The 25,166-nt window shown below is 42.2% G+C and overlaps 2 protein-coding genes across 2 annotated transcripts in view; one reads left to right on the forward strand and one right to left on the reverse strand.

Annotated features, from left to right (window-relative positions):
• The window catches only part of CNTRL (centriolin), a 92,698-nt gene extending 91,731 nt beyond the window's left edge, over positions 1 to 967 (reverse strand). Inside the window, exon 1 of the mRNA XM_054997646.1 lies at positions 776 to 967. The gene's annotated coding sequence lies outside the window, so the exon portion shown is untranslated. The remainder of the gene's footprint in view (positions 1 to 775) is intronic.
• A 9,758-nt stretch (positions 968 to 10,725) lies between these two features.
• The window catches only part of C5 (complement C5), an 82,942-nt gene continuing 68,501 nt past the window's right edge, over positions 10,726 to 25,166 (forward strand). The window contains exons 1-5 of the mRNA XM_054998491.1: positions 10,726 to 10,861; positions 18,136 to 18,328; positions 19,022 to 19,190; positions 20,567 to 20,637; positions 24,091 to 24,182. Of these exons, the coding sequence (XP_054854466.1) occupies positions 10,797 to 10,861; positions 18,136 to 18,328; positions 19,022 to 19,190; positions 20,567 to 20,637; positions 24,091 to 24,182 (590 nt within the window). The 5' untranslated portion in view covers positions 10,726 to 10,796. The remainder of the gene's footprint in view (positions 10,862 to 18,135; positions 18,329 to 19,021; positions 19,191 to 20,566; positions 20,638 to 24,090; positions 24,183 to 25,166) is intronic.

A 25,166-nucleotide genomic window follows, 5' to 3' on the forward strand; every position in this document is an offset into this window, starting at 1 on the left:
TCTGATTTTAGTACCTATGAAAATGGAACTAGCTGGCCATAAGTTTTCTAGATTAATTATCATAGGATACAAAGACTGGATGATGAAATCACTTCTCCATCACTCTTGGGGATATGGGACTACTGCTTTTCATTAACAAATACAGGATGCACTATTCCTCCTTTTCCCACTCAGCCATTCATACTATTTGTATACAAACATACACATTCGTATTATATTAGAGGATCTGTGGGCTTACGGAAGGGTGGTGAATACAAGATTGCTTCCATCTTCCTGTTTTGAGACACCAGGGAGACATCAACCCCTTCCCCTCCTGACATGCAGCACAGCAAAACGTGTGTGTGTTACATTTCAGGTTTTTAAAAAAATTCAGCACCTTCTTGGTGGCTGAATCAAAGTGGCAAAGATGTTACTCTCCCATCTCTCACAGCGATCCTGTGTGTGGAGGGGAGACGGGCAGAGGGATCTTGACTGGCCCCAGAGTCGCCCACCGAGCTTCACAGCTAACAGTCAAACCCAGACAAGAGTAGTCCTGCTACAATAGAACAGAAATCCATCTCTGCCAGCACCCTGTTTCCCGCAGCAGCCCACCAGGCGCTTCTAGGAAGCCCAATAGCACGGAACGAACCGCTTCCCTCCAACACCCGTCACTCACAGCTACACAGCCTCTGTACATGGAGGTTCCATTGAACCCTCAGAGCCGATACCTACTGACGAAGCTCTTCCTTCCCCATCGGAGGTGCTGAAGGGGGAAGGAGCCTCTCCTCTCACTCACCTGCACCACCACAGTCACGGAATAAAAGGGTGGGTGGAAGAGAGGAGGAACCTCGGGCCTGGTCCCTTCGCCTCAGGCCTCCGCTTTGATTACCCGCGTTGCCATAGCAACCACTCAGGGCGCGGACCAGCGGGCTGCCCGCCGTTGTTTTCTACAGCGCGCGCGGCGTCGGTGGGTTTTTTTTCTCTCCCTTTCTCCTACTCTTCAACTTTTTTCCTAACCCCTCCTCCTTATTGTGCTTTCCATTTCCTCTCCTTCAATAGTTCAGCTACCGAAGGGAGAGGGAGCCTGTAGTCGTTTGCCTCAGAAGGAGACGGAGGCTGGTCCTTTAAGGGCCCGGCGACACCATCTTGTCCTATTCGCAGCAGAAGCAGCAAAAACTGGGGGCGGGATCGGCAGTAGGACCACGCCCCCTTTCTCTTTCTCAACATCGTGTTTTCCAGACAAGGCGCTCAATGGGGAACGCATGCGCAAGTGTGCTGTGCTGCTCCTCCACGAGTTCTTCAGGTGCTTTGTTGTCGTTTCCCGCCTATTGGAGCGCCTTGTTGATTATGAGGGATTCACAGTTTCAATGAGGGCTCTCGCGACCCTTGCAACGTGTGAAGGGGGAGAGAGACGAATGTATAAAACTGCTTGTCTGTCTGGACTGAGTCGCTTTGCTCCTCCTAGCTTAGCGCTGCCTATTGATGCTTTGCCCTTGTTACTTGCTGCTACTTCTTCTAGGAGTGCCAGGAACGGACCTGGGATCGTCTGTATGCATAAAGCACATTGCCCTTTCCCAAATACCTGCACTGCCTGTGAGCCATGAGCCCTGCTTCAGATAGGAGGTTACTAGAGAAACCTAATAATGAGAAAGTTCCTGTTAGCTCAACTTGGGATTGACTTGGTATTAATAAGATTTCTAAATGAGAGTTGAAAAGGTAAAGGTGCAAGCACTGAGTCATCATTACTGACCCATGGGGGGACGTTGCATCACTCTGTTTACTTGGCAGACTTTTTGTTATGGGGTGGTTTGCCATTGCCTTCCCCGGTCATCTACACTTTACCCTCAAGAAACTGGGTACTCATTTTACTGACCTCGGAAGGATGCAAAGTTGAGTCAACCTTGAGCCGGCTACCTGAACCTGGAAAAAAATTGTTTTCTGCCAACTCTTTCCCCTTGCAATGGTACATACATGCAGTATCTATTGGCTCTGGGAAGCTGAAGTGCCTTTATGTCTTCTGTTTTTCTATATTGTTCAAAACGACCTACGAATGAAAGTAAAGTATGCAAATGATCAATATTCGTAATGACATTAAAGCTCGTGCTGTAAACTCACTCGCCGACCATGGGCAGAATATTTTCTTAGCCTCATCAGCTGCTCTGCAATATTATTTAAATTTTATTTATTTATAGCATTTATATTCTGCCTTTCCATTGAAATAGTGTCCCCAAGGCAGCAAACATAAATACTTAACAATACAATAAAAACATAGACATACAAACAAACGTGGAGTTGCATGATCTGTTAAGCTGAGTATTGTTAATTAAATTTTAAAATTGTGAGTATTATTGTGTGTTACGTGTTGTCAAACCAACTAATTATGTGACCCTATGAATTGACCTCCAAAACATCACTGACAGCATTGCCGAGGTCTTGCAAAGTGGAGGCTGTGACTTCCTTTACTGAGTCAAGCCATTTTATTTCGGATCTTCCATTTTTCTGACTGCTGTCAACTTTCTTAGTATTATTGTCTTTTCCAGTGAATCTTGTCTTCTCATGATGTGATCAAAATACGATAGTCTCATCATTTTATTTTCTAGGGAGAATTCAGGATTCCAACATCATATTTCAAATGAATCAACTTTCTTCCTGTCAGCTTTCTTTATTGTCCAGTTTTCACATCCGTACACAGTAATGGGGAATAATATTACATGAATTGTCTTACTCTTAGTCCCCAGTGGCACTTTCTTATCCTTAAGGATCTTTTCTAGTTGATGGCTGCCCTTCCAAGTCTCAGTCGCCTGATTTCTTGGTTGCCATCTCCCTTTAGGTTGATGATTGAACTAAGGAATAGAAGATCTTTAACATTTTCAGTTTCTTCATTGTCTACCTTAAAATTGTGTAATTCCTCAGGAAATATTACTTTTGTCTTCTTGATGTTCAGCTGTGATCTTGCTTTGGCGTTTTTTTCTTTAACCTTCACCAGTAGTCTTTTCAAGTCTTTACTATTTTCTGCCAGTACCAAGCTATTTAAACTAGAATATCCCAGCACCAGCCATAAAAAAGAGGCACTAGGAAATTCAGACTATGCCCCGAAACACATAAGAACAAGATACGACGACTCCGGACTTACCCGGGGTCGTGGTTGCCGCCGGAGGGAGGAGGAGGCCGGGAGGACGCGACGGCCATGACCGCGGGACCGCCCGGCATCCCCCGGGCGGGCCCGCGGCCAATCAGTTCAAACCCCGGGCAGCCAATCACGGCTGCCCGGGGTCGGAGCGGTGAGGGGGCGGGGCCCGGGGGCCGCAGTTTTCTCCAAGGTCCGACAGTTGGGTATTTAACCCACTGCCGGACCCGCCCCCCTTCACTTGCGCCGTGGAGCTGACACCCACCCTCCGCGCCCTATCTTTTATGCTTTGTTTGATATGTTGTCACAACTTGCTAGCGTTGGGGCATTGGATCGGATCACATTTTGGGGGAATCGCCCCCCCTTGGGGGGGCTTCCCATTGAGGGGATTCCAATAAGGAATCTTGGGAGGGAGGTATGAAGGCATGCCCAGCTCGGGGGGCTGCCGGGGCATCCTCCCTCCCAGGTGGCAGGGGGGGTCACATGAGGGTGAACACCGGGTGACCTCCCCCTGAATGCCACTCCTTGGTCCCCCCCCCTCAGCCAGGGGCTGGGGGGGGCAGGGGGCATCGGCTGGCAGGCGGGTCAGCCGATGGCGTGGGGATCCGATCCATATGCTGCGCCAATACTCCTTGTCGCTGTTTGTATGGTAATAAAGTTGTGGCCATGTTTTATCCCAGCAATGGTGTGTGTGTCCTGTTTGTTATGCGGTGTCCTCCGCGGCCTGTCTTCTCACTCAGCCATAGGCGGCAAGTGGTTTTAGGTCTCAGTGGGGTTTAGCAGCCCCCATAAAGTTTTTATAAGAAACAAATCAAGTTTTTGGCATGAAGCTTCTTGATGGGATGGTTTGGTCACATAGTTCACAGCTTTCATGGAGAGTTAAGACAACTTACTTATAACTTACTGGTTATAAGAGGGAATTCAGGGTTGTGAGTACAGGAGTGTGTTGTGGAAGTTTATTTAGCTGTTCTGTCTCATTGGAGACAGATTTGGCAAACTATTTACTGGATCTGGCAAAAAACAGTTTTGGAAAGTCCAGCTTTCTGTAAATGCAAAGGTCAAAACCCAGTTTTCAGGAAATGCAAATCCTGGGTTATAAGAACAAATATCAGAGCTCATTATCAAATAAGCATTATACAGATAGTAAAGTTGATTTTAAAATCATGACGACTTCAATCAGCAAGACAAAAAGATTTAAAGAATCAGTTTAAATCAAATTTCTAATATTTAATCATATCATGTAGAAGTGTGTACACTAATTCAGTTGGAATAACAATTAAAAACATTGGCTTGGAACTAGTCTTTACCTATTACAAACATAATCCACAGCCTCAGGTCCTGCAGCCTGTATGCCTTTTACACTGTACCATTATAGACGTTTAGACAACAGAGGGTTTAGTGTTAATGGGTTTTTGTTTACCTCTCTATACACATGCAAGGATGCTAAACAAGATCACCTGTTTTTAAATAGCAAGATTTAGGTCCACTGACACCTTACAGACCAACAAGATTTTCAGGGTATAAGCTTTTGAGAGTGAAAGCTCCCTTCTCTTCCTTTGAGAGCCAAAGCTCCCTTTGATAGTGACCTGTTTTTAAACAGGTCATTAAGCATTATACAGGAACAGGATCACAAAGGACACTCTTTTTCTTTTATAAAAAGAGACCTAGTTTTGAAAAGCAATAACATGCAGGAGTGGTTAAATTTCCTCTCTCCTTCTCACATGGCCTTATTCCAAGTGATGGCTGTGCGATTTACCTTTCAGAGATGCCTGAGTGAATTTCATCAGGTATGTTTTGCACAATGCTGGATTTTTGTGACTGGAACGATGAGATGTTTCTTGAACTGAAATAACCCCTATGGCTGCTTTGGCCCTTATAGAAAACATGGGGCATATGTTTTTCCCTGCAAGGATTTGAAAGAACAGGGTGGGTTTTATAATTAGGTCAAATAACCTAGAGTTGTGTCCGTGATCTATTCTTTAAAATGAGGGCGACAATCCAAAACAGTCTTCATTTATTTAGAAATGAAATGTTTCTTCCTTCATACAACGGACACTCATGCCCCTGCGTTCTCTAGTGGCAGAAAAGTTCCAATTTTAATGTATGCTGATGATGCTGTTCTTTTATCTCAGACCAAAGTTGGCTTGAAGCGAGCTTTAGAAAAATTTAATGATCAATGTAACATTGAATTGTTAACAATTAATTTCTCTAAAACCAAAATTGTTCGTTTTGGCAGCTCATTTAGGAAATATATCTGGAATATGAAAGGAAATGTCATAGATCAAATTAAGAACTATCAGTATTTAGGCATAACTTTTTCCTATAATGCCAAATTCTCAGCACATCTGACCTCATCAGCCACTTCAGCAGAGAGAAGTGCAAATGCCATCCTTAAATTGTTTAGAAGGAAAGGCGCTGGCTTTCTCCCTACGGCCTTAAAAACTTACCAGGCAAAATCTTTGGCCCAATTTTTGTATGGCTCACAAATTGGACTCTCTGCCAATCTTAAGATTCTTGAAACAGTCCAATCAAAATTTCTTAGATCTCTATTTGGTGCTCCCAAGAGTACATCTAATGTAATACTTAGACAAGAGGCAGGATTACCCAGAGTTGAATTAAAAGTATGGGAACAGGCAATATTCCTCTGGCTGAAAATTCATTATAATCCAAAGGGAATGATAACTCATCTCCTAGCTGCGAACCCTTATCCACCTTGGTTCACACAAATCTTTAACAAGATCAAGCAAATTGGCCTAAATCCTGAAGATCTTTTTAATGGAACCCTGAATATGGCAAAAACAGCTATTACTCAGAGGCTTCTTGATATTGAACTTCAAAATGAAGAAGCTTCACTTCCCAAGAACTTCAGGTGCTTAAAATCTTGGCCTAATTTTTCAGCTGCCCCATATTTATCCAGTATTACCCATGAGTCCTACAGATGGGCATTTTCTAGAGCCCGGTTTGAGGCATTGCCTTCAGCTGTATTGTACGGCAAATTCTGGCAGATACCAATGCATGAGCGCTTATGTCCATGCATGGACAATATGGTGGAATCGGTTACTCACATACTTTTATTCTGTGAATTTTATTGTGAAGAACGGTCTCGCCTCATACTACCTCTTTTGTCTAAATTCATCCCTTTGCAATCCTATTTGGAATTTAGACCAGACGTTCTGCGCAAATTTCTTTTAGAAGATTCTCAGAGCTCAGTAACCTATGCTGTGGCCAAATTCTGCTCTTTAGTTATCAGAAAACGTAAACTTCTCTTAGTGGAAAAAACATCATAAATTTTTTTCTATTTTCATTATTGTTATTCCATTTTCACTCTTATCCCTTTATGCCTGTGGTTTTCCTGTATTGATAATATTGATTTATTGCTTGTAATCGTATTGTTTTATATCGCTGGCTTTTGCTGTAATAAATTGGATTTGATTGGAAATGTTTCTTCCCATAGTGTTTTCTTTTCTACAGAAATGCAGGCTTTAAGGGGTATAGCTGACAAAAAGTCAAGAATTGAGGCTTAAGGGTAGAATTTGATGTATTTTATATTACATTCAGAGTTTAGTTTAAACCAGTAGGACATTTTTACTAGTGACACTTAATATAATTTATTATACTAAAGAAAATAATGTACATAAAATCTGAGTTAAATGTCTGACTTTTAAATAATTTAGGTCATTGCACTGTGAAAAACAATCCCAGCACTTCCATAATGCGGGTGCCTGGAATTTCTGTGAGTTTTGCTTTAACACACCTGTAGCCAGGGCTTTTTTTCTGGGAAAAGAGGTGGTGGAACTCAGCGGGTTGCCAGTACAGGGGGCAACTCTTGGTGGGAGGTGGTACCCCTGGTACCACATGTGCGTGTGCAAAGTGCACGCATGCTCCCAGGGCCAATGATGTCACTTTGGGTAAGCTGGAACGGGGGGCGGGGAGTTTTTAAAAGTTGAAATCTCCCTCAGCGAAAACAGTCACATGGCTGGTGTCAGGATCTCATTGGCAGAGTTCTTCACCTGAACAATGTGGTGTCTTTCTTATACATCATGTCTAGAATTTGCTATGTTAAACTGTATAGCCGTCTAGTTTATTCCTTTCCATGTTTTGAGTACTGAACAACAGTTACGCCATGTTAATGTATTCGTTGTTAGCCTCTCCTTCCTTCCAGGCATTGCCGGACAGCTGCTTCCGTGGGAGAGAAGGCAAGTTTATCTTATGTCTGCAGCTCCGACCTTGAGGTTCCCGCTTCCTCGTCTCCACACTCTCAGCGCTGGGAACTCTGAGGGGGGAGGATGGGAACCCAAGGGTTGAAATGTAATTGCTTTCATCAGGTACCTCATTCCTAGCAAAGTCTATGGTTGGCCAGAACGGTCTAAGTTCTGGAATGTGAACCCAGGGCCTGTATGCTGTTTTCTAATAAAACTTTTGAAATCAGGAGACTCTGTCGTCTTGCAGAAGGGAAGGAGGCAGTAGCTAGCCGACTGGAACGCCACAGTCTGACAGCTGGTGGCCCCGCCTCCGATCTCCAGACAGAGGGGGGTTTAGATTGCCCTTTGCACTGTTGCATGGAGGGCAATCTAAACTCCCCTTTGTCTGGAGATCGGGGGTGGGGCCACCAGCCATGTGACCATTTTCAAGAGGTTCCGGAACTCCGTTCCACCGCGTTTCCAGCTGAAAAAAAGCCCTGCCTGTAGCTAATTTTTCTTTTTTTTTATAATATTTTTATTTTTAACATCTAAAACAGTAAACTACAAGAAACTACAATAGTACAAGGGGAGGGAAAGAAGGAAAAAAAGAGAAGGGGAAGGGGGGGTGGAAAAATGGGGAAGGCAGCATACAAACACTAAACACTACACTTCAATGCTTTCCCTTCATACTGCCATAATTAAAAATTAAAGCTTAATAAAGTAATGATGGAATGGTTGATCTTACAAAATACAAATTACAGTTCAAATTAAATCTCGCCCCCCCCCCCCCGGGCCTCGGACGCAGTTCTCTCTGAGCAGCTACAGCCGCAGCGCTCGTTGCCTCCCCCCTCCCTTCAGGCTTCGAATCTTCTTCTTTTTGCTTGGTGTCTTGCCCAAATTCTTGATTTTTGTCCACAAAATCCCTTAGCTGATCTTCCGAATTAATCTTGTAAGCTTGATCTTTATAACTAAACCAGATTCCTTCCGGAAATAGCCATTTGTACTTTATGCCACGTTCCCTCAAAAGAGCTGCCAGCCTTTTATACTTAAGTCTTCTCTTCCGAACTAAAAATGGAACGTCCTTCAGTATCTTGACTTTATTTCCCAGAAAGTCCAAGTCCGCATTATATGAGTTATATAGGATAGTGTCCCGGACCCTCCTAGATGAAAACTCAATAACAATCTCGCGAGGCAGCTGCCGCTTCATTGCATATTTTGAAGAAGCCCGACGGACTCCCAAAATGGCGCTTTTTACTTCTTCTTTAGTTGCCCTCGCAGGTGTCGCTAAAAGTTCCGAGGCAAGATCCCTTAAATCCTCGTTTTCCTCCTCTTTAACATTCTGGAGACGCAAAATGGTCTGTGTTCGCTCCACTTGCAGCCCAATCAGCTGGTTTTCCACCAACTTTAGCTCCTTGTTCGTTGCTCTTATAAGTGACGCATTTTCCTGAGCAGACTTCTCTGCCCCCCCCCCCCGCTACTTCCTTGATGGCTTTCACATCGCTCTCAATTAAGCCCACCCTTTGATCTGTTTCATTCAGCTTGTCAACAAAGGGTTTTATGGCTTCGATGACCGATCTTTTCACCAATTCCTCAAGCGACTCCCCTCTTCCCTGCAGGGCGGCCGAAACTGACTTGCCCAGAGCAGGACTCTGCTTTTTCGCTGCCATTTTAGGGGGGGGGGGACCGCCAATCTTCCGAGACTCTGCGAGGGGGAAAAAATCCGAATCTTCTTAACTTCAGATCCCACCACTCCTTCACATGCGCTTGTAGTGACAGAAGGGATTCGCTTACTTACAGGCTTCCGCCTAGTCCTGTTCTTTGCCGTTTTCCGTGGCCCGGCAGCACGCAAGGTGCCGTGCACGTCTGCTGGCCTCCATAGGGACAAACGGGCAATTTACCCCCTGCCTCGATTTGCCAGAGGGCTCTTCCCGCCGCGTCCCGGACCCAGACTCCCTCCCTGGGAGTCCTGGGGGCTAACCTTTGCAGATCAGCCGCCCGGTCAGGCTGCTCGGCCGCTTCCTCTCAGACCTGCCGAGAGGAGCGTCCGACATGGCCGCGAAAACGAAATCGAATCCGCCTGTAGCTAATTTTTCATTCTCATTTTTGCCTCTTGTTAGGGGGCGAGGAGGGGAAATACAAACTCTCATCCTTTGTCTTCTAGCCTGGAAGGACAGGTTTCATAGAGTATGTTTAGAAAAAAAACAAGCTGTAATATAATCTTGAAATTTTTTTTCATATTTTCTTTCCTCCAAATTGGTGTCCAAGAAATTTTCTTTCCCCACTTGCTTTTGTAAGCTCTATAAAACAAGGACAGACCTCTCAATAGTTAACTCTCAGGGGAAGAATTGGCAGGCAGGCAGTATGGCCCACAAAAATGAATGTGATTCCTTTCTCTTGAGAGGGGGTACACTCCAGTCCCCTCGTCAAGAGAGGAGTGTCCTATCCCCAGGTGAGAAAGATGCGTGTGATACATTGAGCAAAGATTTCTTTGCAAGCTGCCTTTCCCGTAAATGTTGGCTTCAGTATTTGTTTAAACTTGCCAAATCTTGCATAACTTCTGTTTTTCTATAAACTTGTTTGCTAGGGTATTATGCATGAGAGAAATAAAGTGTCTCTGATTTTTATAGAGTCATGCTTGGGCAAATCAGTTAACTAATGGTGCTATCCTAAGTAGAGTTACTCCAATCTTAGACTGGTTGAGATTGCACTGTATATTATACTAAAGTATTAAAATACAGAAGGGCTTCTATGTTATCTCTAATTGTGTTGCATGCTTGCATCTAGTGGCCTTTGGCAAGGGTGCAGGAATTCCATCTTCATGAACAAACACTTTCAAAATTTCAGTGGCAATAGTAATTTAGTTACTTTTGTTCTTTTTAATGGTATCAATTGTCTATTGAACTGTATTTTAATAAGTGTCATGTATGCAGTATATAATTTTTAAATAAGTAAATAAATGTACTGGAAATTAGGCTTTAGTATCAATAATATGAAAAGATCAACATAAAAGGATTTGTTTGGTTGACAATCTACTTTCTCACATTGCGGAGAGCCATTTACACATTAATTAAAAAGTCTAAAAATGTACACAAAAATACACACAACATACTGTCTATGCAATGATAATGTCACAGAATCAGAGTAGAAGGATAAAAGGTCAGACTATCATATCATAACAGATTTCTAAAGTTCTTTCTCAAGAGGAAAGTTTTACATTACTTCCTAAAATGTTGTGCACTAAGATGAAAAAGGAGTGCCTTTCTGCCTTTCTGACTAATCTCTTGTACAGTGAGCACAGATGAAACCTCTGAATTAAGTACTCAAATACGAGCTGGATATTGTTCAGCAGGGGAAAAGAGGATTCTCTATAAGGAAAGAAAATCCTTTTCAGAGATATGATTAATGATTAACTGTTAGATAAATTCTCTGACAGATTTCTCCAAACGGACTTGGTGGGAACAGAATACCAAAAGCTGGTGTCCCCAAGTTCCTGCTGTACCAAGCCAATCATGATTTTTCCAGGCATTTTCTTATTTCTGACCTTTTGTGGAAGAAGTTCGGCTCAAGAACAAACGTAAGTAAAGGATGATTTTGTCTGTTCTACTGGGGAAGGCAATGGCAAAGTCTGCCAAGAAAACATCATGATGCGACGTCTCCCATGGGTCAGTAATGACCTGGTGCTTGCACAGGGGACTACCTTTACCTTTTTTTACTGGTAAAATAGTGCAAGAATGTGGATGCAAAATGTGACAGTCCAGTTGTTAACTGACACAGGATACCAAGCCATTCTTCTAGAACTTTGCTGGTTCCCAGCTAGTTTCTTGGTGAAATTAAATGCTGGTCTTGATTTTTTGACACACTACATAACCTGGATTAGGGGTACCATATTCCCCAACAGTTACTATTTTCCAAAAACAACCCCTGACCTCTTTTGACCCTGTCTTTGCCTGTTGGGGATGCTGTGTTAGGATTTATTTACTGTGAGTTAGTGGAGGTCATTCTTCAAGGTTTAGCTTCCTCCCTGGAATCTCTAGAAGGCCAGTGTCTGGACTTGATGCAAACTGTCTCTAGTCATCTAGGTCAATATAAGTTCATGAATGTTAAAGCCTGTTTACAGTATGTAGACTGCCATTGCACACTACACATATGAATATTCTCTATGAATGATTTGGTTCTTGATTGTTGGTTGTTATAATTGTACTGTATAACTTGGGTATAGAGAATTGCATGATTTATATTTTGCACTTTGCACTTTAAAACACTGAAAAAGATTTTGGATAAATTTCTATATTGTGTATACATTTTTGATTCCACCTCGACTTTGTAGTTGTTTCAGCTTATTGCACACTACACAACTGCTAATATGTATTTTGAATGGTTATTATAACACATTACAGACACAATACTTTTCGAATTTTATTTTTAAGTGCATATTTATGTTATTTAAAGAATAAAAAAATGAAAAGCATTGTGTCTCTGTAATGCGTTATAACCATTCAAAATATATATTAGCAGCTGTGTGGTTTGCAGTGGCAGCCTGCATGCTGCAAAGGGGCCTTGGCATTCATGAACTTGTATTGACCTAGCCCAGGAGAGCCTGATCTCATCAGATCTCAGAAGCTAAGCAGGGTCGGCATGGTTGGTAATTGGATGGGAGACCTCCAACAAAGACCCAGATTGCAGAGCCAGACAATGGCAAACTACCTCTGTTAGTCTCTTGCCATGAAAACCCCACCAGGGGTTGCCATAAGTTAACTATGACTTGAGGGCTGGATTTCATTTTCATTTATGTTATTTACAGTCTTCCTTTTTCACTGGGCCTTAAGGTGGATCACACAGTGTGAGTCAATACAATCAACAACTGGGACATTCAATAAACAATGCAAATAGAAATGTGCAGAGATTTGAAAACAAGCAGAAATACGAAACAGAACTGAAACAGAGCACAAGCAATTAAACCTGAAATACTAAATACTGTAGAAATTACCCTGTAGGAGCATACTTACTATATAACAGACAGTACGCATGCAAAACAACAAGCACTGTCTTGGCTTTAAATCAACAGGGCAAACAAATATGGTAGGCCTTCAGCAATGTGAAAGATTAGAAGAGGCATCCTTCAGACAGTGATCCATGCTATGAGAATTGGGGTGTAGCAACCATGGTAAAATGCAGAGAATACCACCTCCCATGTGAACCCTCATGTATGCGATTAACAAACAGTTTGCTTTAAGAGCCACTGCCTAATGAGACGAGAATCAGGGCCTTTGGGATGGTAGCATCCTTCCTCAGTATGAAGCTCCCAGCCAAAAAACACAGTAAGTAGCCTGTGAGTGATTCCACACACGTTGGATAATGCACTTCCAATCTTTATAGATCATTTTGAACGGATTTTTTTGTGTGCGGAACAAAAAATCCACCTCAAACGATAAAGTGCATTGAAAGTGCATTATCCAACGTGTGCAGAATCAGCCTGTTTTACGAAAAACCTATGCAGAGTGAGGAGCAGGGCTGCTTGACTGTTTCTTTTGTGCTGAAAATCACTTCTAAGTTGCTTTTATCCCCGTGGAGGACAAGACAGAAGTAAAAACATCTTGGGGGAACTGTTCTGAGAAAAAACTGATATGGAAATAATTAAAAAACCATCCCTTCTGTTTCAGATTAAGCCTCTCCAGCTGTAGCTGAATGATGTTTTAATCCTTTTGTGACTTTATAATAAATCTCGAAACCCATTACCCTGAAAATCTAGTTGATCTTTAAGATGCTACTGTACTCGCATTTTGCACTCCTATAATAAATCTGTCGAACTGGTTTTATCTGTTGTGCTTATTTAAACAGTTTCATGATGATGTTAATCGCATGTGTAACATGTAAGCTACCTTGAGAATTCCCTTGGTGTCAAAAAGCTGAATAAGAACGAATAAATAAGTAGGATAAGATATATAGTTGCAGCCAGCATGAGATTAAAGACAGATGAATGGAACATTCAGATGCAGCCAATACAAAACTCAGAATGCTGGTTGATAAGAGAATCTTTGTAGAAGCAATAGTCTTGCTTTTGGGAAGGGCTTCTGCCTTTGCTGAGGCTGTTGCAGTCATCAAAGCTTTTGCTCTTATGGTTTTCATATTGACATCAATGGGTCTGCTTCAGAGTAAGTAGTTTAAAGTTTCTCATGTTATGTAGCATGCCTAATGGGTAAGGTAACAACAACAACCTTCAATTTATATACCACCCTTCAGGACAACTTAATGCCCACTCAGAGTGGTTTACAAAGTATGTCATTATTATCCCCACAACAAAACACCCTGTGAGGTGGATGGGGCTGAGAGCTTCAGAGAGCTGTGACTGGCCCAAGATCACCCTGCTGGCTTCAAGTGGAGGAGTGGGGAATCAAACCTGGCTCTCCAGATTAGAGTCCCGCACTCTTTAACCAGTACGCCAAACCGGTACTGCAAGCACTGAGTCGTTAATGACCCATGAGGGAATGTTGCATCATGACATTTTCTTGGCAGACTTTTTACGGGGTGATTTGCCATTGCCTTCCCCAGTCATCTACACTAATGGGTGCATTTTCATATATTGTTTCACCCAGGGGTCATTTCGTAGAAAAAGAGCTAGAGGAACTCATTAGCATAAGCCACGCCCCTTGCCATCGCCGGAAGTGTGTCATTAGCATAACTGATTTGCATATGTCACACCCCCTGACGTCACCTATTCTGGCTGTTTTGGACCCAATCCTGGCCATTCAGGGCTGAAATTGGGCCCAAAATGGTCAGGATCGGGCTGCTGCTGAGTGCGAGAATGATCCACCACCCATCAGAGGCCGGATCCGGGCCATTTCAGCCCCAATCCAGGCTGAAATGGGCCCAAAATAGCTGAGAGTCAGGTGGGCAGGGTCACCTGGCATGTGACCTCTTTGGGGAACTGCCGGAACTGTGTTCTGGCATGTTCCCCCTCAAAATAAGCCCTGGTTTCACCTATATTACAAAAAAATGTAAATGGGGAGGGGCTAGAAAAACCGTACTTTTTCAATTTTTTTTTCAAACAGGGCATTAATTATTGTTTTATTGAGAAAACATAACTGTGACCAAACCGCACTTTTTAGTCAGTGACAATCATCACTAACAGAATGATTGCTCAGGGATACTCATTGTTATTAAGTTTAGACACTACTCTTCAAACTGTGCAAAAAGAAATGGGAGGAAAATTTGCAAATTGGTTTAAGTTTATGGCATGGAAAGGGACTTGGGAAAATGTCACCTCAAAAGTCAAGTCTGAAAGCGAATGTTTGTAAAATAGTTTACCAATGGAATCTTACACCTCGTACTATAATTGTTATATACAGAAATTTATCATATGTATGTTGGAAATGCAGATTTGATACATCTGTTTTGGGCATGTCCAAAATATAACCTATTTTAGCAAAATGTGGTTCAATTTGTTAATTGTATGTTATGCAGTAATATACCACTGAACCCTAAGACAATTCTGTGAGTTTGTTTAAAAGAATTAGTAGCTTCTTTAGCCTTTAAGTTAGTCTCAACTCTGCTTATAACTGCTAAGATCATGACTCTATTATATAGGTGGAGAGTGGGTGGGGCGGAGACAAAAACCCCTTCTATAAATAACTGGTTTAATTGTATTTAGAATGCAATCTTATTAACTAAACATATTACCAAATCATGCAAACGAATAATTTCCAATGTGCAGATGAAATTTTTGATGGCTGGACAACTTTTTATTATGTAATACATTGAAAAAATTAGAGACAAACTATCCTTTTGCTTTTTATGAATTGTTTGTAAGCTCAATTCTTTTTTTCTTCATATATATGCAGTAATAAAAATTTTAAAAAGAGAAGTTATTTTTAAAATCCCAGTTATATACCAGTGCAATCCAATGCAGAATTAAGTGCACATAACTAGACTTGCTAGCTTTTCAAATAGCCTTTGTAGCTGTGCCTTCAACACTTGCTTGCTCTGTGCAGGAATTATCAAGTGGTGTTTTTCAGCATGGAGACAAATGTAATCTGCTAATTGCTCATCTGATCAAGCCTGCATTAAAGGCACAGCTATGAAAGCTGATTGAAAAGGTTGCAACCTTGGACAAGTATAATTTTCTTTAGACTTCTGATATGTTTTAATCCAATGTCACATTTTTGGTCATGTGTTGGAATGGTGGACTTGGGCTGTTAGTTTTTTTTAGTTCTGTATGTGGACAGACAGCTGCTGTTCTCTGCATGTAGCAATAGCTTTTATGCTTTGTGGAAAGGAGGAACAAACTTGTTAAAGAAACATGAAATTCTCAGAATAGAGCAAGATGAAAACCAGCCACTGCCGCCACCATCACCTCCTTTAAAAGAAGCAGGAAAAAAATCGGAAGTTACCTCACCAAGCTTAAGAACAACTTTCACTAAAAATCAAAGGATTTATTGTGTGCCTATATATACACTTTTCACCTAAAAGAACCTATTGATACCTAGCAAACAATACCTATATTAAACTGATATAGAAGCCATAATAACATTGTTTCTAGAAAAACAAGGCTAAAGCACAGGTATCTGGGAGAAAGTCCTATTGAAATTAATATATTAAAAATATAAAAATTGGTGAGTTGAAAACCTCTTATTGAACCAACTTCTATGTGTTGGAGGAAGCAATGTCTGATGTACAATGCTGAAGAGAAGAAGATGCTACCGGGGATGAGAGATGGGCATGAACTGAAATACGAACCAAAATTAAGCATGAACCAGGCCGGTTCGTGGTTTGTGAACCAGCGGTTCGTCAGATCCCATTTCTGACGAACCGCCATGAACTTTAGGCTGGTTCGTTTGGTTTGTTTTTTGGTTCATCACTGCAGACTGCCTGGTGCCAGTCAATCAGTTTCCTAGGCAACAGGGGATGGACTTCCTGCAGACCTTCTGCTGACCCGGAAGTGAACTTCTGCTGGCCAGGAAGTGACCTTCTGCTGACCTGGAAGTGATTGTTTTCTGACCTGGATGTGACGTTTTCACGAACCAAATGAACTGGTTCGCGAACCAGGGGCAGGTTTGTGAAAGTTCGTGGTTTGTGAAATTTGATGACCCATGAACCACATGGTTCAGTTTTTTCCCGGTTTGTGCCCATCTCTACCAGGGACATCAAGGGCTAGTTAGATAGGAATGTGAGGTCAGACTCAGTACCTTTCTTTCTAATGAATGCCATTTCCTTGTTTTGTCTCCAGATTGGTACTCTCTGGGGCAATATCCTCTTTCTTCTCAGAACCTCTTTCTCTCAGTCAGCTAGATAGCTAGAAGACTATCTCCATCTCTCCACTTCCCTATCAAGTACATTAGTTCCTAAACAAACTTTCTTTAATCAGTATGCATGACTATTGTTGTGTAGAGGCTTTGCCAACATTCTGTTGGCATAGGAGTGTGCAACCTTTCAAATGAAATCAGAGTTTTTATTTATTTATTTTTTGCCTGATTAAGTCTTTTGTGCATTCTCCATGATTTATCTATCTAAAAATAACTTTAAAGTCCAAGTGGGAGTAGCATTTTCTCCTGCTTCCATGTGAGGGTGCCTTTCTCATGGAGAGTCAAGGCAGATTACACAGTACCAGTCAGCACAGTCAATTGCAGAGATTTCAATGAAGATTCAAACTAGCAGAAATCCAAATTCAGAGTAAAGGGAGGGGTGGGCTTGCTTTGCTGTGGAGCAAGAGCTTTTCTATTTTAATGTAAGGAGACCTGTGCTTGAAGGGGCAGATCTACTAGGAAACTAATCAGGGCTTTTCCTCTGGGAAAAGAGGTGGTGGAACTCAGTGGGTTGCCCTCGGAGAAAATGGTCACATGGCTGGTGGCTCCGCCCCCTGATCTCCAGACAGAGGGGAGTTGAGATTGCCCTCTGTGCCACTTAGCGGCGCGGAGGGCAATCTAAACTCCCCTCTGTCTGGAGATCAGGGGGCGGGGCCACCAGCCATGTGACCATTTTCAAGAGGTTCTGGAACTCCATTCCACTGCGTTCCTGCTGAAAAAAAGCCCTGAAACTAATGATGTTTAAGCTTCAAGCCTTCTAATCTTGGAGGGGCCCTGAAACAACTTTTTTTTTTTAATGAGTGAATTTTTCAACAAAATTGATGGAGGTTTTTTAAATTGTTTGTTATTAAAATAAGGCTACTTTAGTGACAGAATCATAAGCCGATGGGTTGAAGTACTAAATATTGACCTTAGAATTTGCTCTAATACTCATATGGCCTCAAAATGTCCCTGTAATTGGTCAAATTTCAAAATTTTCCCAGGGTTAGTGCTTGCAGCACCCAAACCCCCAGCTGCTGCCCTATTGTTGCTGGCTGAGAAGGGGCCCCCATAACAGTTCAAGCTTGAGGGTCTCAAAAATGTAAGTCCGCCATTATGTGCTTGAGCTCTGGAGATGGTGCATAGTTTTAAAATAAATGCGGGGGGGGGGGAGAGAAAAGAAAGGACTAGGGGAATGCAGTGTAATATTGGTGGCTCATTCAAAGAGACACAAATAAACACATTAGAGACTTGTGACAATCCTCATAACTGATGACATGGACACTTTTCAATAGATACTGAGGACATCAGAACAAATCATGTAGTATACCTGGGACCTAAAGTATAGTTTTCCAGCAGCTGCAGTTATTTGTTTGCATGATGGGAAACAGCAATTCCTGCAGAACCAAAGTATTGTTTGTGAAATCATCTCAAGTCATCTTACTGAATTAGTAATGGTTGCATGACCCACAGGGTCTGGAAATACCCTGTGGGTCATATAACCATGAGTGTCAGTTTTGTCCTTGTCTTACAGATACAGTAAAGTGTCAGTTTTGTCCTTGTCTTACAGATATGTTATTACAGCACCCAAATTGATCCGTGCAGGAGCATCTGAGAAGATGGTGGTTCAAGCCTTTGGATATGAGCAAGAGTTTCCCGTAACGATATCTATTAAAAGTTTTCCAGATAAACAAATTACTTATGCCTCGGGTCGTATCCAGCTGACTCCTGCCAATAAGTTCCAAGGGTTTGTTACTTTAACGGTATGTAGTAAAGTATGTCTGTAATTGTATGTATATTTATTTGCTTGTTTTCAATATTTAAAAGCCCGCCTTTTTCCTGAGCTTCTCAGGACCCAAGATGCATGGTGGTGGAGGAAAGTGCCAGCAATTCATAGCTGACTTAAGACAATCCCTGCTGGGGTTTTCAAGGCAAGAGATGTTCAGAGGTGGTTTGCCATTGCCTGCCTCTATGTAGCTACCCTGGTCTTCCTGGGGGGTCGCCCATCCAATTTCTATCCAAGGCTGACCCTGCTTAGTTTCCAAGACCTGATGAGATCAGGCTTGCCTTGGCTATCTAGGTCAGGGACAGGGTGCATAACATGATAGGAGGTAGCCATGTGATCCTGTAACCACCCTGAGCTTCTTGGAGGAAGAGCAAGATAAAACGTGGTGCAGAAAGATGGATGTGAGCTCAACCACGGAAAAGGGATTTTTCAGTGGCAGCCACACTGCACCAGTAGCATATGGACTGGGCCATAAAAAGCCACTTAATGATCAAGGCCAATTCATGTGTTCACTTTTGACATGCATATTTAAGTTTTTTAAAAAATCTGATTATGGCATTTTTGAAAAAAATGTCATGCCTCAAACGTTTGACTCGGTAAAGTTATTAATCTGGGGAAGTGTTGTCTGCTGGTTTTTTTTAAAAAAAATAATATTTCCCCCCATTTCCAGATCCAACCCAAAGATTTAGGAAACAGAGACCCAAACAATTTAGTTACATCCGTGTATCTGGAAGCTGTTTCTCCACACTTTACAAAAGAGAAGAAAATTCATGTTACATATGAAAATGGATTTCTCTTCATTCAGACTGACAAACCTGTTTATACTCCAGATCAGTCAGGTGAATGTACTGTTCTTTATCCCGCTAAACAATGAGTAATAATTCTGCACTGTCTTGATCAGGGCTTTTTTTCAGCAGGAACGCGGGGGAACGGAGTTCCGGCACCTCTTGAAGATGGTCACATGGCCGGTGGCCCCACCCCCTGATCTCCAGACAGAGGGGAGTTGAGACAGAGGGGAGTTTTATGATCTCCAGACAGAGGGGAGTTGAGACAGAGGGGAGTTTTATGAGACATAAAACTGGGGTTTATATGGCCCCTGGGGAAATATACCCCCTGGGGAAATGGCCATATAAACTGGGGTTCGGTTTGGCTGAGGTTTGGGCAGTTTAAAGGGCCCTGCTGCTTGCAAGCAGCAGGTCCCTTTAAACTATCAGCTGGCAGGCAGCGAGGGGGGGATACCCCCCTGCTGCCTGCCAGCTGATAGTTTAAAGGGACCTGCCACTTGCAAAGCAGGAAAGGGCCCTTTAAATTGTCAAATACTCCTTTCCCTGCCACTGCTAAGCGGCCGGAAAGGGGTATTTAAACCCCATGAACCACGAACTGGTTCGTAAACTTGCTCCAGTTCGTGCCAGTTCGTGATTCCTGCTTCATGAAAACCCACGAACCACGAACCTCATGGTTCGGTTTTTTTGTGGTTCATGCTCATCTCTAAGTAGCAGCCACAAGGAGAAAATGTGGGATAGAAAATGAGCGGGGAGTGGATGGGTGTACACAATTTGCTCCCTTGCTGTCTTTTCAGTCGGCTGACCCCTTCCCCAAAAAAGCCTGCCATGATTTGCATTGTAGCAAAAAGGTTGTGCTGCCCTAGCATCCATTTTAGCATCTGTTTTATTTTCACAGCAATCCAGTGAAGTGGGGTAGGTTAACAGCATGAAGGTCAGCCAGTGAGCTTCCTGGCTGAGCAGGGGATTTGAACTCAGGTCCAACATTTCCATCATTGTACCATACTGTAACCTGTAATTTGTCTGTAATCATGACAAATCCTAAGAACAATTACTCCAGTCTAAGCCCATTGATTTCAATGGGTTTAGACTGGAGTAACTCTTTTTTAGGATTGTGCTGGAAATGATATAGTTTGAAGATGAACGCTGGAAGTTTGCCAAAAACTTCAATTGATTTGCATCTGTCTCTAGTTACTTGAAGGCAACACAGTTCACTTTCTCCGACCAATTCTGGACAGCTGTTTGCTAATGCTTAGAAATGTGCTGGGTGAGCCCTGCATTGCACAACTGGATCCATTTGATTATCAAAATGTGCTCTTCTGTCCTTGGGTGACAAAGTCCAACAGGAGTCTCTCAGGAGTACAGTTGTTACCTGATTTTGTTTTATCAGAAATATCATAGTGTTAAACATTTATTTTAAATTGTATTTTCAGTGAAGATCAGGCTCTACTCTTTAAATGAAGAACTGAGGCCGGCACGAAGGTCAGCCACCTTAACTTTTGTGGTGAGTACAACATAAGTGAAGGTAAACTCTTTTTAAACAACCTGTCTTTTTCCAGCAAGGTGTGGTGGTGGTTTTGATTACTGAAACCACATGCAAAATCAAAAAGAGTCCAGTAGCACCTTTAAGACTAACCAATTTTATTATAGCATAAGCTTTCGAGAATCAAGTTCTCTTCATCAGATGCCTGATCAGGCATCTGATGAAGAGAACTTGATTCTCGAAAGCTTATGCTATAATAAAATTGGTTAGTCTTAAAGGTGCTACTGGACTCTTTTTGATTTTGCTACTACAGACTAACACGGCTAACTCCTCTGGATCTGAAACCACATGGATGGTTGAAGGGTTAAGCCCTTGTACTCCCTTCACATTATCTTCATCCAATCAGGGCTGAGAGTACTTGCAAATTTGCCTTTTACAGACAGAGATTAGTGATGTCCATCTAATCTTTTTTCCCCACAGTACAGAAATAAGAGGTGGAAGTACTAGAAAACTACCATAGTTTCATGGAAATCTACTATAATCCAAAAGCTAGCCTTTTGGAAAAACTGATGTATAAAAACACTCTTGTTGTGATATTTATTTATTTGTAATCTAGTAGTATTGCCATTGCCAAAACCCCATTTTCCTAAATATGCAGGCTTGAGTCCAAACCCTTGCTTATGATTATGTTCCTCTTTGTCTATTGCCGACACCCCCGGGTTGCCAACCTCTAGGTAGTGCCAAAAGATAAGGCTGTTCACGATTACAGTCACTAAATAAAGGTGGTCAAAAGACCATCGGGAAGAAAAATTCTACAATACTATAGTGCAACAGTTTATAAATCTTTTCAAGTGATTTTAACAATAATACATGATAACATCATATTACATATAATTTCTCATATCATTTTTCAACATTTTTCAGCAATCTTATCAGTCATAATACACAGAAACAAGAGTCCTCTGCAAGAGGACCTGAGGGTGTGACGGCAATGTAGCAGAAAAGGTTTTTAAAGACTCAAAATAACATGTCTTCTTTAACTTTTTTCTTTTTTCCTTTTTTTCAAATTTTTCAAAAGCCAAGATGGAAAGGTACGTGGCTGGTCCAGAGATGAAAGTTGGAAAGCCCAGCGGTGCCCGGAACTAAGACCGGCAGATTTTCCTATAGTCTGATTATGTTCCTCTTTGTCTATTGCCGACACCCCTGGGTTGCCAACCTCTAGGTAGTGCCAAAAGATAAGGCTGTTCCCGATTACAGTCACTAAATAAAGGTGGTCAAAAGACCATTGGGAAGAAAAATTCTACAATACTATGAAGGATTCTTTCCACGTCCGTGGGTGTTCTTTCGGTGCGTATATTATGCAACTGTGTACGGAAATAGATGGTTGCCCCTGAGGAAGTTCTTATGGACGAAGAACTATAAGAAAATCTGCCGGTCTTAGTTCCGGCACCGCTGGGCTTTCCAACTTTCATCTCTGGACCAGCCACGTACCTTTCCATCTTGGCTTTTGAAAAATTTGAAAAAAAAGGAAAAAAGAAAAAAGTTAAAGAAGACACGTTATTTTGAGTCTTTTATAACCTTTTCTGCTACATTGCCGTCACACCCTCAGGTCCTCTTGCAGAGGACTCTTGTTTCTGTGTATTATGACTGATAAGATTGCTGAAAAATGTTGAAAAATGATATGAGAAATGATATGTAATATGATGTTATCATGTATTATTGTTACAATCACTTGAAAAGATTTATAAACTGTTGCACTATAGTATTGTAGAACCCCTAGGTAGTAGCTGGGATCTCCCAGAATTACAACTGATCTCCAGGCCAAAACGATCAGTTCCGCAGGAGAAAACAGCTCCTCTGGAGGGCGGACTCTGGAATTATACCCCACTGAGGTTCTTTCCCCTCCCAAACCCTGCCCTCTTCGGGCTCCACCCCCCCCCCAAACTCCAGGAATTTCCCAGCCTGCACCTGGCAACCCTTTATTTTCCTCTAGTGTTAGGAGCTTTTTGTCTCATTGAAAGATGCTAGTCTTGAATAAGCGGAAGCTCCTAGCATTGGAAGAACTTTGTTTCGCAATGAAGGACCACTGTTTTGGTAGAAAAGGACATTCGGGGACAGGGTTATGAATAGCAAAGGCAAATTGCTGTGATCCAGTGATAATTAAATGGAGCATCTATAGTCAGAAAAAAATTTACCCAGGTGCTGGGAACAAACCACTGGGGGTGGTATTGTACAGCTGTGAAGTTCCAGAGGCAAGAGAAACAGAATGTAGGTCGAGGTGGAACATTGCTGTGATCCAGCAGGGCAGTTCTCCAAGTAGCCACTCGCTGGGTTGGCAGAGTAATTAAAGGGCCAATTCACATGATACAAAATCCTAGCAGGCAGCCAGCCATAAGGACTTTTGTATCAGATGTGCAATGGGATTTCCGTGCTTCCCAGATGTATGCAGCCCCAATATTTATTGTAGCTGTGGTACACAAGAAGGGGCTTTGGTGTCCCACACGCTATTTTTTGCATCCTGAAGTGACCCCGGAGAGCTGCGATTTGCTTCTGTGAGAAACTTATACATAACGATGGCAAGTTGGCAACACAGTGGCTCCCTCAGCCATTTCAGGATGTGAAAACGGGTGTGTGTGTGTTGAAGTCCCTTCTCCTTGTGTGCCATGATCTCTGTCAGAATTGGCCCCACATGTAAAGTGGGGCTGGGAGTCACAGAAATCCCATGGCAGGTCTGAGACAGAGCTGACCATGCGGCTGGACCAGCACAGGAGGGACGCTCCTCCTCCTTCAACTCATCCCGCCTCCACTCCGTCTTGTACCAGGTGCCAACCCAGCTTGCTGGTAAGTCGTCAGCTTCCTTTTCTACCAGACAGGGAAGCTTTACATGGGTATATTTTTTCTTTCCAAATAAATGGAGGAGAGCAATGATGTATGCCCAGGGCTTTTTTTCTGGGAAAAGAGGTGGTGGAACTCAGTGGGTTGCCCTAGGAGAAAATGGTCACATGGCTGGTGGCCCCACCCCCTGATCTCCAGACAGAGGAGAGTTTAGATTGCCCTCCACGCCGCTCCAGACAGAGGGGAGTTTAGATTGCCGGTGTGGAGGGCAATCTAAGCTCCCCTCTGTCTGGAGATCAGGGGGCGGGGCCATCAGCCATGTGACCATTTTCAAGAGGTTCCGGAACTCCGTTCCACCGCGTTCCTGCTGAAAAAAAGCCCTAATGTATACCACTCTGAGCAAAGGGAAGGGGGCAAATCTAACAAGTAGATAAGTGTGGGCAAGTGGGCTAGTACAATTTTATTGTGAGCTTGTGACTTCTGTGCACTTATTTTCGGGGCTAGCACAAGGATTGTCTTGAAACAAACAACACATAAATTAGTCCTTTTGATTATCCAAAGGTTTAAATGTTTCTTCCATAGATATTAGAAGTTGTAGTATATTGTATAATAAGTTTGATTTTATTTTTTTTCTGAAAGGATCCTGAAGGAGTGGAAGTGGACATTATAAAAGAAGATGACTTTACTGGAGTTATATCATTCCCAGACTTCAAAATCCCATCACACCCTAAGTAGAGCTATTACTATTTTAAATATTACTAGCTAAAGCCTTTGTTTTGCTTTGCAAATAATTATGCTTATTCTAATAGCATAATCAATGCTCAGACAGATTTAATTTTTTTTGTACATCCCATATCCCAGTGAGTGGATTTAAGCATCAGCCTCTTCTATGCAGTCTATATTTACAGATATGATCAGATTAGCCAATATTTTAGAACTCTGAAAGAATGGAAAGTATTGGGATAGCATTTTTTTAAAAAACAAAATACTCTACCAGTTGGATAATCCTCTTGAAATCAGGGACCAAACTTTGATGTTAGAGGCAAAGAAATCAGTTTCCCTGTGGAGTGTATAGAAGGGTTTTAGTGCAATATTCCCTTTTAATCCTCTAGGGGGTGCTGGTTATTCACTTGGAATTTGAAAGCAGGGAGCCCCTCTTGCTGAAGAGACTTTTGGATATTTGAAAGCTGGTTTCGCATAGCTTTCTGCCACCAATCCTGCCTTCTTGCTGTGAATGCCACAGAGCCAACCGATTGCAGTCACCAACTTTTATGTACATGCTTTCTGAACTGAGAATCCCGCTTAAGTGGATGGGGATTCTTAAATAAATATTTGTTTTATTTCATTTACTTTATAGCCCATGTTTCTCACTGAGATTCCAGGCAGCTTGCACAGTAAAAAGCAATACAACAGGACTAGGATTACAAAGATGAGAAATGCCTGATACTTTTTACATCATTATATGTCAAACTATGCAGAGAATTACAGAATTAGAACACAATGCAGTAAGAACAGCATAACAAACAAAATAAACAAATGATACCTACCATATACAGTAGCATCAATTACAGTCCTGTTCCCTTTATAAAATTACCTTCCTGCACCATTCCATTATATTATAGCCCTGTTCCCATCGTAGGAATACCCTTCCGAACAATTCTCTTTTACATAGTTTGCAAAAGGACAAAAGTGTGTGTGTGTGGGGGGGCTTTCCT

This window comes from Eublepharis macularius, chromosome 14 (assembly GCF_028583425.1).
Source record: "Eublepharis macularius isolate TG4126 chromosome 14, MPM_Emac_v1.0, whole genome shotgun sequence".
Lineage (NCBI taxonomy): Eukaryota > Metazoa > Chordata > Lepidosauria > Squamata > Eublepharidae > Eublepharis > Eublepharis macularius.